Source organism: Henckelia pumila, chromosome 4, assembly GCF_033568475.1.
Source record: "Henckelia pumila isolate YLH828 chromosome 4, ASM3356847v2, whole genome shotgun sequence".
Taxonomy (NCBI): domain Eukaryota; kingdom Viridiplantae; phylum Streptophyta; class Magnoliopsida; order Lamiales; family Gesneriaceae; genus Henckelia; species Henckelia pumila.
In genome coordinates, this window is record NC_133123.1 from 35,165,674 (window position 1) to 35,178,079 (window position 12,406).

The 12,406-nt window shown below is 39.6% G+C and overlaps 2 protein-coding genes across 2 annotated transcripts; both read right to left on the reverse strand.

Annotated features, from left to right (window-relative positions):
• Positions 1-1,039: 1,039 nt before the first annotated feature.
• Positions 1,040-5,035, reverse strand: LOC140860829 (uncharacterized). The gene has a single exon (XM_073263834.1). It carries the CDS (start codon positions 5,033-5,035, stop codon positions 1,040-1,042), a length of 3,996 nt encoding a protein of 1,331 aa, XP_073119935.1.
• A 3,777-nt stretch (positions 5,036-8,812) lies between these two features.
• On the reverse strand, positions 8,813-9,893 carry LOC140866023 (agglutinin-2-like). The gene has a single exon (XM_073270878.1). It carries the CDS (start codon positions 9,888-9,890, stop codon positions 9,012-9,014), a length of 879 nt encoding a protein of 292 aa, XP_073126979.1. The 5' UTR covers positions 9,891-9,893; the 3' UTR covers positions 8,813-9,011.
• Between the last annotated feature and the right edge of the window lie 2,513 nt (positions 9,894-12,406).

The following is a 12,406-nucleotide window of genomic DNA, read 5'->3' on the forward strand; positions in this document are numbered from 1 at the left end:
CTTTTTCCCTTTTTACCTTGAGCATCTTCCAAGTAATATGCGGCTACTCCGGCTTTTCCTATCACTTTGAATGGACCTTCATACTTAGCTTCTAACTTTCCTCGTTCCCCTTGATGTTTTATTTTTCGCATAACTAGGTCTCCCTCTTGGAAAACCTTGGGGTATACTCTTTTGTTGTATGCTTGGGTCATTCGTTTGCGATAGGCTGCTAGCCTAATTGCAGCTCGGGACCTATTTTCTTCGAGTAAATCTAGATCCATTGCTCGTAATTCTTGATTGTTTTCCCCATACGCCATGATTCTTGCACTCTCTTGCCCTATCTCTGCTGGGAGCACAGCTTCAGTCCCGTATACCATGCTAAAAGGGGTTTCACCTGTACCGGACCGAGTTGTAGTTCGGTAGGACCACAATACGGAAGGGAGCTCATCTGCCCACTTGCCCTTAGCCGCATCCAGTCGTGTCTTGAGAGCTTGGACTATCGTTCTATTGGTAACTTCGACCTGTCCATTCCCCTGTGGATATGCGACAGAGGTGAAAACCTGTTCAATCTTCATTTCTTGACACCATGCTCGGACTTTAGATCCACAGAACTGTCGCCCATTGTCTGATACTAGCCTGCGAGGGATCCCAAAGCGACATACTATATTTTTCCATAAAAAATTGAGCACTTCATTCTCCGTAATCTTTGCAAGGGGTTCGGCCTCCACCCATTTGGAAAAGTAATCGACTGCGACCAACAAGAATTTCCTTTGTCCTGTGCTAACAGGGAATGGCCCTACTATGTCCATCCCCCATTGGTCAAAAGGGCAAGCAGCCACCACTACCTTTATGTATTCTGCAGGTCTCCACTGTAAGTTAGCGTGTCTTTGGCAATTATAGCACGAATGAACCAGATCTGAAGAGTCTTTGCGCATTGTAGGCCAGAAGAAACCAGCAAGAAGAGCTTTGCGAGCTAGGGCCAGACTGCCCAGGTGACTTCCGCAAGATCCCTCATGAATTTCTCGTAATACGTAATTTGCCTCGTCAGGGCCTAAACACTTTAACAAGGGCTGAGAGATTGATCGATCATGAAGAAGCGAAGAGCCCTTCTTTTTACTTCCTTGGCCTTTTTGTTATCATTTGGTAATTCCTTCTTAGTCAGATATGTGTGTATGTCATATCTCCAATCCCCTTCTGGTACTTGAGTTAGCATATCATCCAGAGTCTCCAACTGAGACACAAGTTCCCGACCTGCAACAATGGGATCAGGCCGATCATTCAATGCACTAGCTAGGCGAGCCAAATGGTCTGCCTTGATGTTCTCAGCTCGGGAGATTAGCTCTAAATTCAGCTTGGTGAATCCTTCCTTAGCTGTGTCTAATGCCTTAGCATATTTCCTCATTTTATCATCTTTGATCTCAAACTTTCCGTTGCTCTGCTGAATAGCTAGTTGGGAATCGGAATATAGAGTAGCCCGGGAGATACCCAAATTCCGTGCTGCCTTAAGTCCGAGTAGCAATGCCTCATATTCTGCTTCATTGTTAGAGGCTCTGAAGTCCAATCTGATTGATATATTAGTTTCTTCACCCCAAGGTGAGATGATCACGATTCCAGCTCCGCTCCCTGACTGACATGATGACCCATCTACAAAAATCTTCCATAGCTCTTCTTGTTCTAGCTGGACTGTCTCTGCCAAGAAGTCAGCCAGGGCTTGAGCTTTTATAGCTGTTCGAGGCTCAAACTTGAGATCGTACTCACTCAATTTTGTGATCCATCTGACCAGTCTACCTGATGCATCTGGATTAGTTGCAATTTTTCCCAGGACGCTATTGGTGAGCACGGTGATGGGATGCGACAGGAAGTAAGGCCGTAATTTTCTTGCGGTGATTACCAGAGCTAAGGCAAGTTTTTCTTGGGTTAAATAATTGAGCTCGGGTCCCTTCAAGACATGACTCACAAAATAAACAGGCTGATGATTTGCCCCGTCCTTCTTGACCAGGACTGAACTGGCTGCTCGGGGTGTGACTGCCAGATATAGGAACAACTCTTCCCCTGGAATAGGCTTATTCAGCACGGGCAATTGTTTTAAATAGGTCTTCAAATCCTGGAAGGCCTTCTCACTTTCCTCATTCCATTCGAAATTTTTGGTCTTTCGCAATGCCTTGAAGAAGGATAAACTTTTATCTGCTGATCTGCTTATAAACCGGGCTAATGCGGTAATTCTTCCTGTTAGCCTTTGTACTTCCTGTACATTTCTGGGCGAGCTCATAGAAATGATAGCTTGGGCTTTTTCAGGATTTGCCTCAATTCCCCTTCTCGTAACCATATAACATAGGAATTTACCAGCCCGGACTCCAAAAGTACACTTGCTAGGGTTTAGCTTCAATTGATAATTTCTCAATGTCTGGAATGTCTGAGCCAGGTCGGTGATGAACTGGCCTGTCGTTCGGGTTTTGATCAGGATATCATCAACGTATACCTCAATGTTTTTCCCAATTTGTTGCTCGAACACTTTGTCTATTAGTCTCTGATATGTTGCCCCGGCATTTTTTAGTCCAAACGGCATGACCACATAGCAATAAGTTCCAGTTGATGTGACAAAACTCACTTTGTCTTTGTCCTCTTTTGCCAAGGGAATTTGGTGATATCCCTGATAAGCATCCAAAAAATTGAGTAATTCATGCCCTGCAGTTGAATCAACCAGCTGATCGATTCTAGGTAGGGGGTAACAATCTTTAGGGCATGATTTATTCAAATCTTGAAAATCTACACACATGCGCCATTTTCCCGTAGACTTTGGAACTAGGACTATGTTGGACAACCAGGTCGGGAAGTGGATTTCTTCAATGTGCCCCGCCTTGAGTAACTCGTCCACCTGCTCCTTTATTACTGCATCCTTTTCAGGACCGAAGTGTCGCTTCTTTTGAATAATAGGGCGATAACCCTTTATCACATTGAGCTTGTGTTCTGATATTTCCCGACGGACCCCTACCAGGTCTGAAACTGACCATGCAAAGACGTCTTTATTTTTTTGTAAGCATTCCAACAGTGTTCGCTTCAACTCTGTTTCCAGGGTTCGAGCAATTTTTACTTCCCCGAAAGGAGGGGAGATTATTACTTCTTCAGTTTCTTCTTCAGTGGTGACAGATGTATCTTCTATCAAGTTGATTTTTTCCATGCCAGAAATTCGAGGTCGGTCGATGTTATCAGTTCTGGCTACTTTTTGCTCTATTCTGACCTCCTCCACATAACACTTGCGCGAAATAACTTGATCACCTTGCACCTCCCCAACCTCATTACCCACTGGGAATTTAATTTTCTGATGCAGAGCTGATGCCACAGCCATGAAAGTGGTCATGGCAGGTCTGCCTAGTATAGCATTATAAGCGGATGGGGCGTCCACTATAATGAAACTTACAATTTGGGTTTTGCGAGTGTTGTTTTTTCCAAGAGTTAAGGGTAGGTGGACTAATCCAACAGGTTGGATGGCATGACCCGTGAAACCAAAGAGTGATGTTACCACAGGCTCCATCTTGTACTGTCCCAAATCCATTTGATTTATTGCTTCTTGGAATAAAACATTGACTGAACTGCCTGAATCCACGAATATCCGAGCTACGTCATAGTTTGCGACTGTGGCCCTTATTACCAGCGCATCGTTATGGTTGCTGGAAACCCCTTTCAAATCTTCTGGACCAAAGGAGAGGGTTGGGCCAGTATGGAAGATTTGATTCCCAATCTCCATATTTATTAATTTTCTACTGCTAGTTTTCCTAGCTCGATTGGAATCTCCGTCAGTAGGGCCTCCAGAAATCATGTTTATAATTCCTCTAGCCGGCGGAGCTGGTCTTTGATGAGCTCGGTCATCGTCGGGCTGGCCCTGATTCGGGTGATTGAAATCTTCATGGGGAGGAGCAGTCCTGGCTCTTGGCCTCGGTCTTTCTTGCTGTCTCTTGTTCGGGCGATATCCCTCTTGACGGGTCAATATATTTTTTAACTCAGCATGTTGTTGTATTATTCTTTCAATCTCTTGATCTAATTGACGACAGTTCTCAGTAATATGCCCATACTCATTATGAAAGAGACAATATTTATCTGACTCCCTGTTCCGAGGTCCCTTCTCAGTCCATGGAGGCCTTTGTGTGAGCTTCCGATCATCACAAATTTGGAGGGCTCGGACTTTACTCATGCGCAAGGGAGTGAAAGAGCTGAATTCTCCCAACAGAGCAGGTCGGAATGGTTGTCCCATTCCTGTCCCATTGCTCGGAACCCTATTGCCCTTTGGACTTTTTGGTCGCTCCCTCTTCACAGCTGCTCGCGAGACCTGAATCTCTTCCATGTTGACATATTTCTCAGCTCGGGCAAGTAATTCCTCATACGTCTCCGGCGACCTTTTTATTAAAGATTTAAGAAAATCTTTTGTATCCAGCCCTTGCATGAATGCGCTGATGAGCAGGTCTGGGGTAGCCATGGGTACCTCGAGAGCCAAGGCACTAAACCTTCGAATATATGCCCTCAAATTTTCATGTTCCCGTTGTTTGATTGCAAAGAGACTGAAAGTAGTGGTAGGATGCTTTTTGCTACTAGCAAAGTGATGCAAAAAGGATTTGCTAAAATCCTTGAATTCCTTGATCTCCCCAGCGCGTAACGTATTGAACCATTGCTGGGCTGGTCCTATGAGAGTAGTAAGGAAAGCCCTACACTTGATCGGATCCGAATATTTATGCAGCAGCGCTGCATTCTCGAAGCGTGCTAAATGTTCCTCTGGATCGCCTTTACCATCGTACTCCCCGACGTGGGGCAATTTAAATTGTTTGGGAAGGTCAGCGTCCAATATCTCCTGAGTAAAAGGAATGTTTCTGATTGTGGTAGCTAGGTACCCGGCCTGCTTCTTCCTGAGCTGCTCCATTTCTTCCTTCAATTTTTTGATCTCCTCGAGGTGGGCATTATGATCGGGGTGCGGAATATTTGCCTCATCCCTCTCTGCCAAAGCCCTCTGAACAGCCTGAGCTATTAACAACTCTAAATTAGGATGATTTCCATTCTGATCAGCCATCGAAACTCTTTTTCTTCAAATTCCCACAGACGGCGCCAATTGATGATGTTGGAATTTTACCTCGAGTTCGGTCTGGTAGAATGGATCCTCCAATTCTTTTATATAGCAGGTCGGGTCGGGTATGACGGAACTGCACAAGCAACAGCTAGGTCAAAGGGACGTCGAAGTTGTTTTCGGCGTGACCCCTCCGATGCCTAAGTCAGTGTCTTGAAGGCAGAGGGTATGGTTAATGCGAAAACTGAGAGTTATGAGTGTGTGAATGTAAAAGTGAGTAATGAATAATGAATAAAACCATAGCAGCACCTGTATTTATAGGATAAAATAGAATAAGTTACCTAGTAGAATTATAACACATCCTGGACTAGGACTCTTCATCTATTGGACCCTTCTTAAGTTTATCTCTATCTTGTGAATATTTGAGAAGATCCAGACTTATCCCACATGTATCAGAGTCTCACTCGAATTATAAAAGAGATGCGTACAGCATACCGGGCCCAGCACTGGTCGGCCCATTGAAACATAACCTAGCTCGGCCCCTTATGACCAGCCCAGGTCATGACGAAGCCCAACATAGCTTTGGACTGGACTGGACCCTACCACCTTGGGCTATGCTAGGTAAACCCGTTATAAACGGGCTCAGGTAGAAATATTTTATCGGGGTAACAATAGTACCTCCCTAACATTTTTGGTGGATTAAAATAATATCTCGGACTTTGCCGCGGTCGTGGAAATTAAGTTTTCTCCATTTCCGGCCACAATACTCCTGTCCTCTGTAAAATTTGAAAGAGAGAATGATATTTTCCCCATTACCCCTTCTATTATATTCATACCTGAAAATGGTCGAACTGTCACGCCCCGCTCCCGGGGTCGGGTGACATCGTCGTTGCTTTTAAATAAAATTCAAAAAAATCAGGCTCTTAGTACATAATTTAACTAAAATCAGTCTATTTTATAGATAAATTCCAAAATAAATATTCTGTACAACTCAAAATTCCCAAATAAGGAATACACTTTGCGGAAACGTCTTACAATTAAAAAATAATATATTAACTATAAAATCTCATAACTATCTTCTTCACCATCTCCAAGAAATGACTTGTCTTTGATTTCTTCGACTTGATCTTCATTTCTATCTGGGGAGGAAAGTAAGGGGTGAGTGTTTTGGAAAACACTCACCAAGTGGGGGCCGTTCGAGACATGTAACAAATATATGCATAATCATAGGAACACAATAGATCATGAACACAAGCTTAAACATAACTCAATACTTGGGCCATCGGACCATAACATCATCGTGATACATAAACTTTCAACACATTAACATAAGCACTAAAATTCATCTCCTTTCCATGGTTTACTGTCTCCTATATGTTAATCCTCTAAGGAGCGAGACCATGTTCAATATGTTAATCCTCTATGGAGTGAGGCCATACAACGGTTACAATCCCGCCGTATAAAGGTCATATCATTACCATATCCATTCGAATCATAACAGTGCTTAACAACATGCATGACACAACATGAACAAACATGACACGAACAAAAGACACATGCTCGAACGAATTTCGAAAACCAAAATGCCATGACTCATCAATAAATATTTATAAAACCACATTAAGAACATACATACAAAATTCCACTTACCTTCCTACACGTGAAAAATCAAATACTTGTATTGTTGCAGTGTTTATCTTCAAAAATTCAGTCATCTTGATGAAATGTCGGTGTCAGATTGAACCGTCGGATCAACATGAAATTAGGTCTGGGAATCTCTAAGGGCGTGATCTAAATTGTGAACGGTGAAGATCTGGTTTCAACATTGTTTGTATTCATTTCTTGTCCACAAATAGAAGCTGCTCAATTCCCAAGTAGAATATGTGCAGAAATCTTGTAAAAATGGTATAAAATATTTTAGCCGTTGGATTTGGCTGAAATTTGGACTAAAACTTTATAACATCTTATTCTTTAATCTGAACGATGAAGATCAGATTCAAATATATGTAGAATCAACAGTAGGTCTCGGACTAGGGGCTGATTTTTCGAACTATTAAAAAAATCTGCGTTTCGCCTACTCTCACACGAAATTTGAGAGAACTTGTGGTGTGATTTTTCTTAACCTTTGCTGCTCTATTTATAGACACCCAATAGAAGTTTAAGATTAACTAAGATACTAATAATTAAAGTTGAATGAAAAAATTCTATCTCTCAAGATTTGACTCCATCTAAATCTTGATTACTTATCTTATTTTTGTAAACTAAATATCTCACAAAATTAATAATAAATAAACATATGAAAAGATTCTCACCAAATCTACTTATCTTGCATATATTTCATCTTCAATATGTAAACTTTCAAAATCTAATATTCTTGATATTAATTTATCTTGGTACAATTACCTTCAAGATAATTAAATAAAATCAATATTTTAATATATTATAACCTTTAAAAATCCGGGGTTTCACACTGACACATAGCTAGTTACCTCTCCCTTGCTGAAACCAGCTGACTACTCCTTTTGGGAAAGAATTGGGTTTTAGGTTGGTAATTTTTGGAATAATTAAAGTTGAGTGCATGGGGTTGGATCGATTTTGGTCGGAATGTAATAGTTAATTTTTGTGAGTTAATGTAATAGTTAATTTTTCCGTAGGAGGGTGTGGAAGGGGATGTGGTAGCTAGGTTCGCTCGTATTCTCTCATCTCTTTCCTCCAATATATCGATTTCATGCTTAAGGCGATTTCATCCATGAGACAGGTATATATGCATAAAGTGGATATATAGTAGTATTTCAGCCATAAAAATTAAAAACAAACTTGACACGTTACACCGTTTCACAAGAATTTTTCTGTTTAAACAATATTTTTGATGTCACGCGATAACTTGAGACGCGACAAGACTTATAATAATTTGAATTTTATTTCAAATTTTAAATATCATATTTATATAAATAATCTTTTTATTAAACACTTTTCAGGTCGAATGCATATTTACTTAAATAAAGTATAGGGTTGGTTATCTAAGAAATTTTCCCAAAATTATTTAAAAAAATTTTCTAGATCTATTTGATAATTGAAATGAGATTTTTTTATTTTTGACAATTTTTATTTTAATTATATGCGTATTTGGACATTAATAACTAAGCGAGCCATGTAGCTAGGATCACATGCATGGAATTTTCCCCCAATATTACGACAGAGAAAGTATATAATAGCGGGATTGGGAGACCGGCCAAGTCAGAGTGCAAAAGTGGAAATTTCCGGCGAAAAAATTTAAACCTAATGCATTAAAGGAAAAATAAATTTTTTGGTCCATTAACTTGTCCATGTTTTAGTTTTGGTTCATTAACATTTTTTATGTAAGTTTTGGTACACTAACTTTTTGCATTTTCAATGTTTTTTTATCCAACTGCATACGTGTCAGTTTTTGATTGATCCAAAATGATGCCCTGGACCAATCAAAAACCGACACATATGCAGTTGGACAAAAAATTAAAACATTGAAAATGCAAAGTTAATATACTAAAACTCACAAAAAGTTAATAGACCAAAACCCAAAGAGGTAAAGTTATTGGACCAAAAAACTTATTTTTCCCTGTATTAAATTTGCAACGTGCCAATATATAGCTAGTTAAAAGACTAATTAAAATGGTAATTAATCAGCTGGCGAGATTATATTTTTAGGCCAGGGATCTTTTAAGAATATGTAAATACAAAGATAATCCGCATGCATGCTTGACCATATATTAATAGAGGATACATAAAATTATTAAGGCACGCACGTACAGAAGGCATTTTATTATAATTATTTTCATTATAATTACATTCCGATTAATGCCGCACAGTACAGTACTACATAGACATGGGCATCCCATTAACATATGTAGAGATGGCGATCTTATTTAACGGAGTACGTACGTACTTGGAGCTAGATAATCCAGCTTATAATTAGCATGCACACACATATATAAAATCACACATACTATTTGATGAAGGCTCCACCATTGACATTATCGTCGTTATTGGCGGTATATACCAGAGTGGAAGTGAAATACCACGAGAAAACGTCGAAATTTGCAACATACGCTGCCGACAGTCCCGTGGAAGCGGAGATTCCAACTCGAACCTGTTGAGGCAGAGCGTTCTTCAAGTCATACACGTAGCTGAGCGTGGAAGTTTTCGACCCGTAATTGGTCGCCACGGTTATCTTTTTAGTGTTGGAGTTGTAGTTGATGCGTGCAGTCACCACTTGACCCAGCCCCTCGAACCTGGTGATGTTCACCGAGGTTCTGGAGTTGATGTTGATTCCAACGTGATTATAGCTTGGATCCCACTGATTAGCGTAGACGTCGAATTCCACGGCGAAGAGGGAGGTAGGCCTGTCCGAAGGGTCGTAGATTCCGAGGTGGCCTCCGGTGGAACCGCTGGGGATGGTGGTGTTGACGGGTGCAATGAAGAAGGCAAGGCCATCGGCCGCTTGACCGCTGGAGGCCGATGGTGAGATTTTAAATCTTATGGTGGTCTCGAAGGTGGCCTGTCTCCCTGGTTCCCAGAAGTTCACCGGAGGGGAGTACAATACTCGGCCGGCGCTGGCCTGCTGTGGGACCCCGGAACTGTCGGTTCTTACGAGGCTTAGGTATGAGGAACCTGGTGGAACGTGGGCACCTCCTTGGTAGATTAGGTCACTTGGATTTGATTTGAAGGTGTCGATTTGGAAGGAGGTTGTGTCTTGCGAGTCCACTTTTTTCATGTAATTGGATAATAGCAAGAGCAGGAGCGTGAGCATGGGAAGAAGAAGCTTGGGCTTGGGGAGATCAGCAGCCATATTTTGATGATTAATGTTTGTGTGGATATATATCATGTAGTGCTAAGGTCGTCTCTCGTATTTATACTAGTCTAGTGCATGGCAAAGCACGTAAATAATTTACAGAAAAATAAAATGTGTCCCAATAATACATTGTACGGATAAATATATATAATTTTATCTTACAATAAAAAAAAAAAAGAGAGTTCTGGTAAGTTGCATTGATGATAAACTAATGAATCACATGACCAACCCTTATCGTCTTCATTCTTCGCGTTTTTGGAGTATTATGAATTATTGGGTATTAGGGGACCTACACTACACTACCATGACCTTTTAATTTTGCAAATTTCAGAAAATGTAAAATATATATATATATATATAGGACTCAATATTTAAATCAGGTCCACTGTACTATTACTAGAAGTTTTCACACTACACTGAGTGGAGATGTACCCAATTTCATATCCGCGCTTTAACCAATTCTAAAAGCTAAGCAGTGAACAAGTAATAAATAATGAATAATGAATGGAATGCATATATATATGTAACCTGCAGGTCGAATCGATCCGTTCATGTATGATGTGTGCATCTGGAAAGCAACTTCTCGAACTTCTTTATTAAAAAAATTCAAAATCCACCAACATTTTTAGCAAGTCTTCAATATTCGGCCGTTGGGGAACCGAAGTGGCGACGGTGGTGGCGCTGCTAGCGACGGCGCCGGTGGGAACTGGGAAATGGAGTGGGAGGTGGGTTGTTTGCAAACAGAAAAAAAAATGTAAATAAACTCCCACTCACTATTTTTCGCAGCAGGATTAATGTCCTCAATTTTTTAAAGAAAAATTTACGCTCCACACTCTTGAAATCATAAAGATGGATATCAATTTTCTCATGAGTCAATGAATCTCTGATTATATAAGATAAGATGTTTCGAAATCAACTTTTTTTTTTATGAAGATGGGTGCCATTTTTTTTAACCTAACCATGGTTGGAGGAATGCAAAAAAGCACGATCGGGGATAAAAATTTCACAAATTGAATTAATAAATTGGACACGCGGCGGCCTCAAATGACGTGGGGCAATTCTCCTTTATGTCAGCATCAAACTATTATTATGATTTATGGTACGTTTGAACGTTTCCTGAACCAATTATTAAATATAATAAAGTTGGTAATTATAATCCACACAATTGATTCATAACTTATGCAGCACACTGAACATCATGTAATTTATTTTAGACTTAGTTTGAAAGTTGGGCGAGATATGCAAGCGTATTATACTATTCATGATGTTCGTCCAAATAAATAATTCAAGGATGAATGTGGAATGGAGTCATGCATGCTGCGTGAGTTTCTATGTAGCACGAGATTCATTTACCATTCGTGGTTCTGCAGCTTGCTTAATTAGCTGAGTCATTAGCACATGCTGGTCAAAGCCTTTAATTACTAAATCAGCTATGTATGGATAATTATCATTCTAATAACTTTGCTATTAGAGATCATCATGGTAATTTGGTTCTTGCATTTAATCGTGGCTAAATGCACCGTTGTTAAAGTTAGCCACGGTTTTAAACCATGGCTAACTTTCACCATGGTTTTTTTAAAAAATCGTGGTTAATTTAGCCACGGTTTTTTATATTGTGGGTAAATTAACCACGGTTTTAAAAATTTTTAACATTTAAAAATCAAAATACATAGCTAAAACAACATGCACATAACCATAGTGTGAATGAGACGAAGCAGCAATACCTTTCTAGATAAAATGATACGACCAATCCATAAAATCCATGACATGCACACACACAAACCAAGTCCAAAGCCAAATGAAGTACATCCATCATAATTCCACTATGGAAGCTTGGAAGGGTGCTCAGTCGACTTCGATATAGTCTGAATACAATACACAACAGAGAAAGGTTGATATAAATGGCAATGTTGTCATATGGCATAAAGAGAAGAAAGTATATTTACCAATTTCTTGTATTTTTTATTTGCTACGAACATCGACTCCCGGTCCTCCAATCGTAATGCAATGCACTAGAATAAATATCAGTGATAATAAAAAAAAAAAAAAATTGATTCTGAACTTAGAATATGAAACCATACCGAATATATTTACCACTGAATTAAACAAATCCACCACAATTAATCTCAATATGGAAAGTAAATGGTCATGATAAACATAGCAACAAAACAGGACAAAATAAGCTCCAGTATCATCCACTAAAATGTATTAAAACAAATTCATCCTAAAAATTCCAAAAATGAAACAAAATTAAGACGAAAATAACTACTATATTCTAGCTTCAATTAGAATATAAGAGAATTAATTACTTGTGCAACGAACAGTAGTATCCAAAAATACATAATGTAGAAAACATGCAATGTGCTTCAAGTCGAATGAAATAGAACACGAAAACTTTATCACCTACCGAAAAAGAGTTACTGATGTTCTATCATAATTCAGATGGATGGAAAAATTTAGGAACTTCGATAAAGAGCATACAACCAGAGTCATTAAAAAAAAGAAAGAAATGTCGAGGTAAGCTTTCAGAAATGTAAAGGTTATAAGAC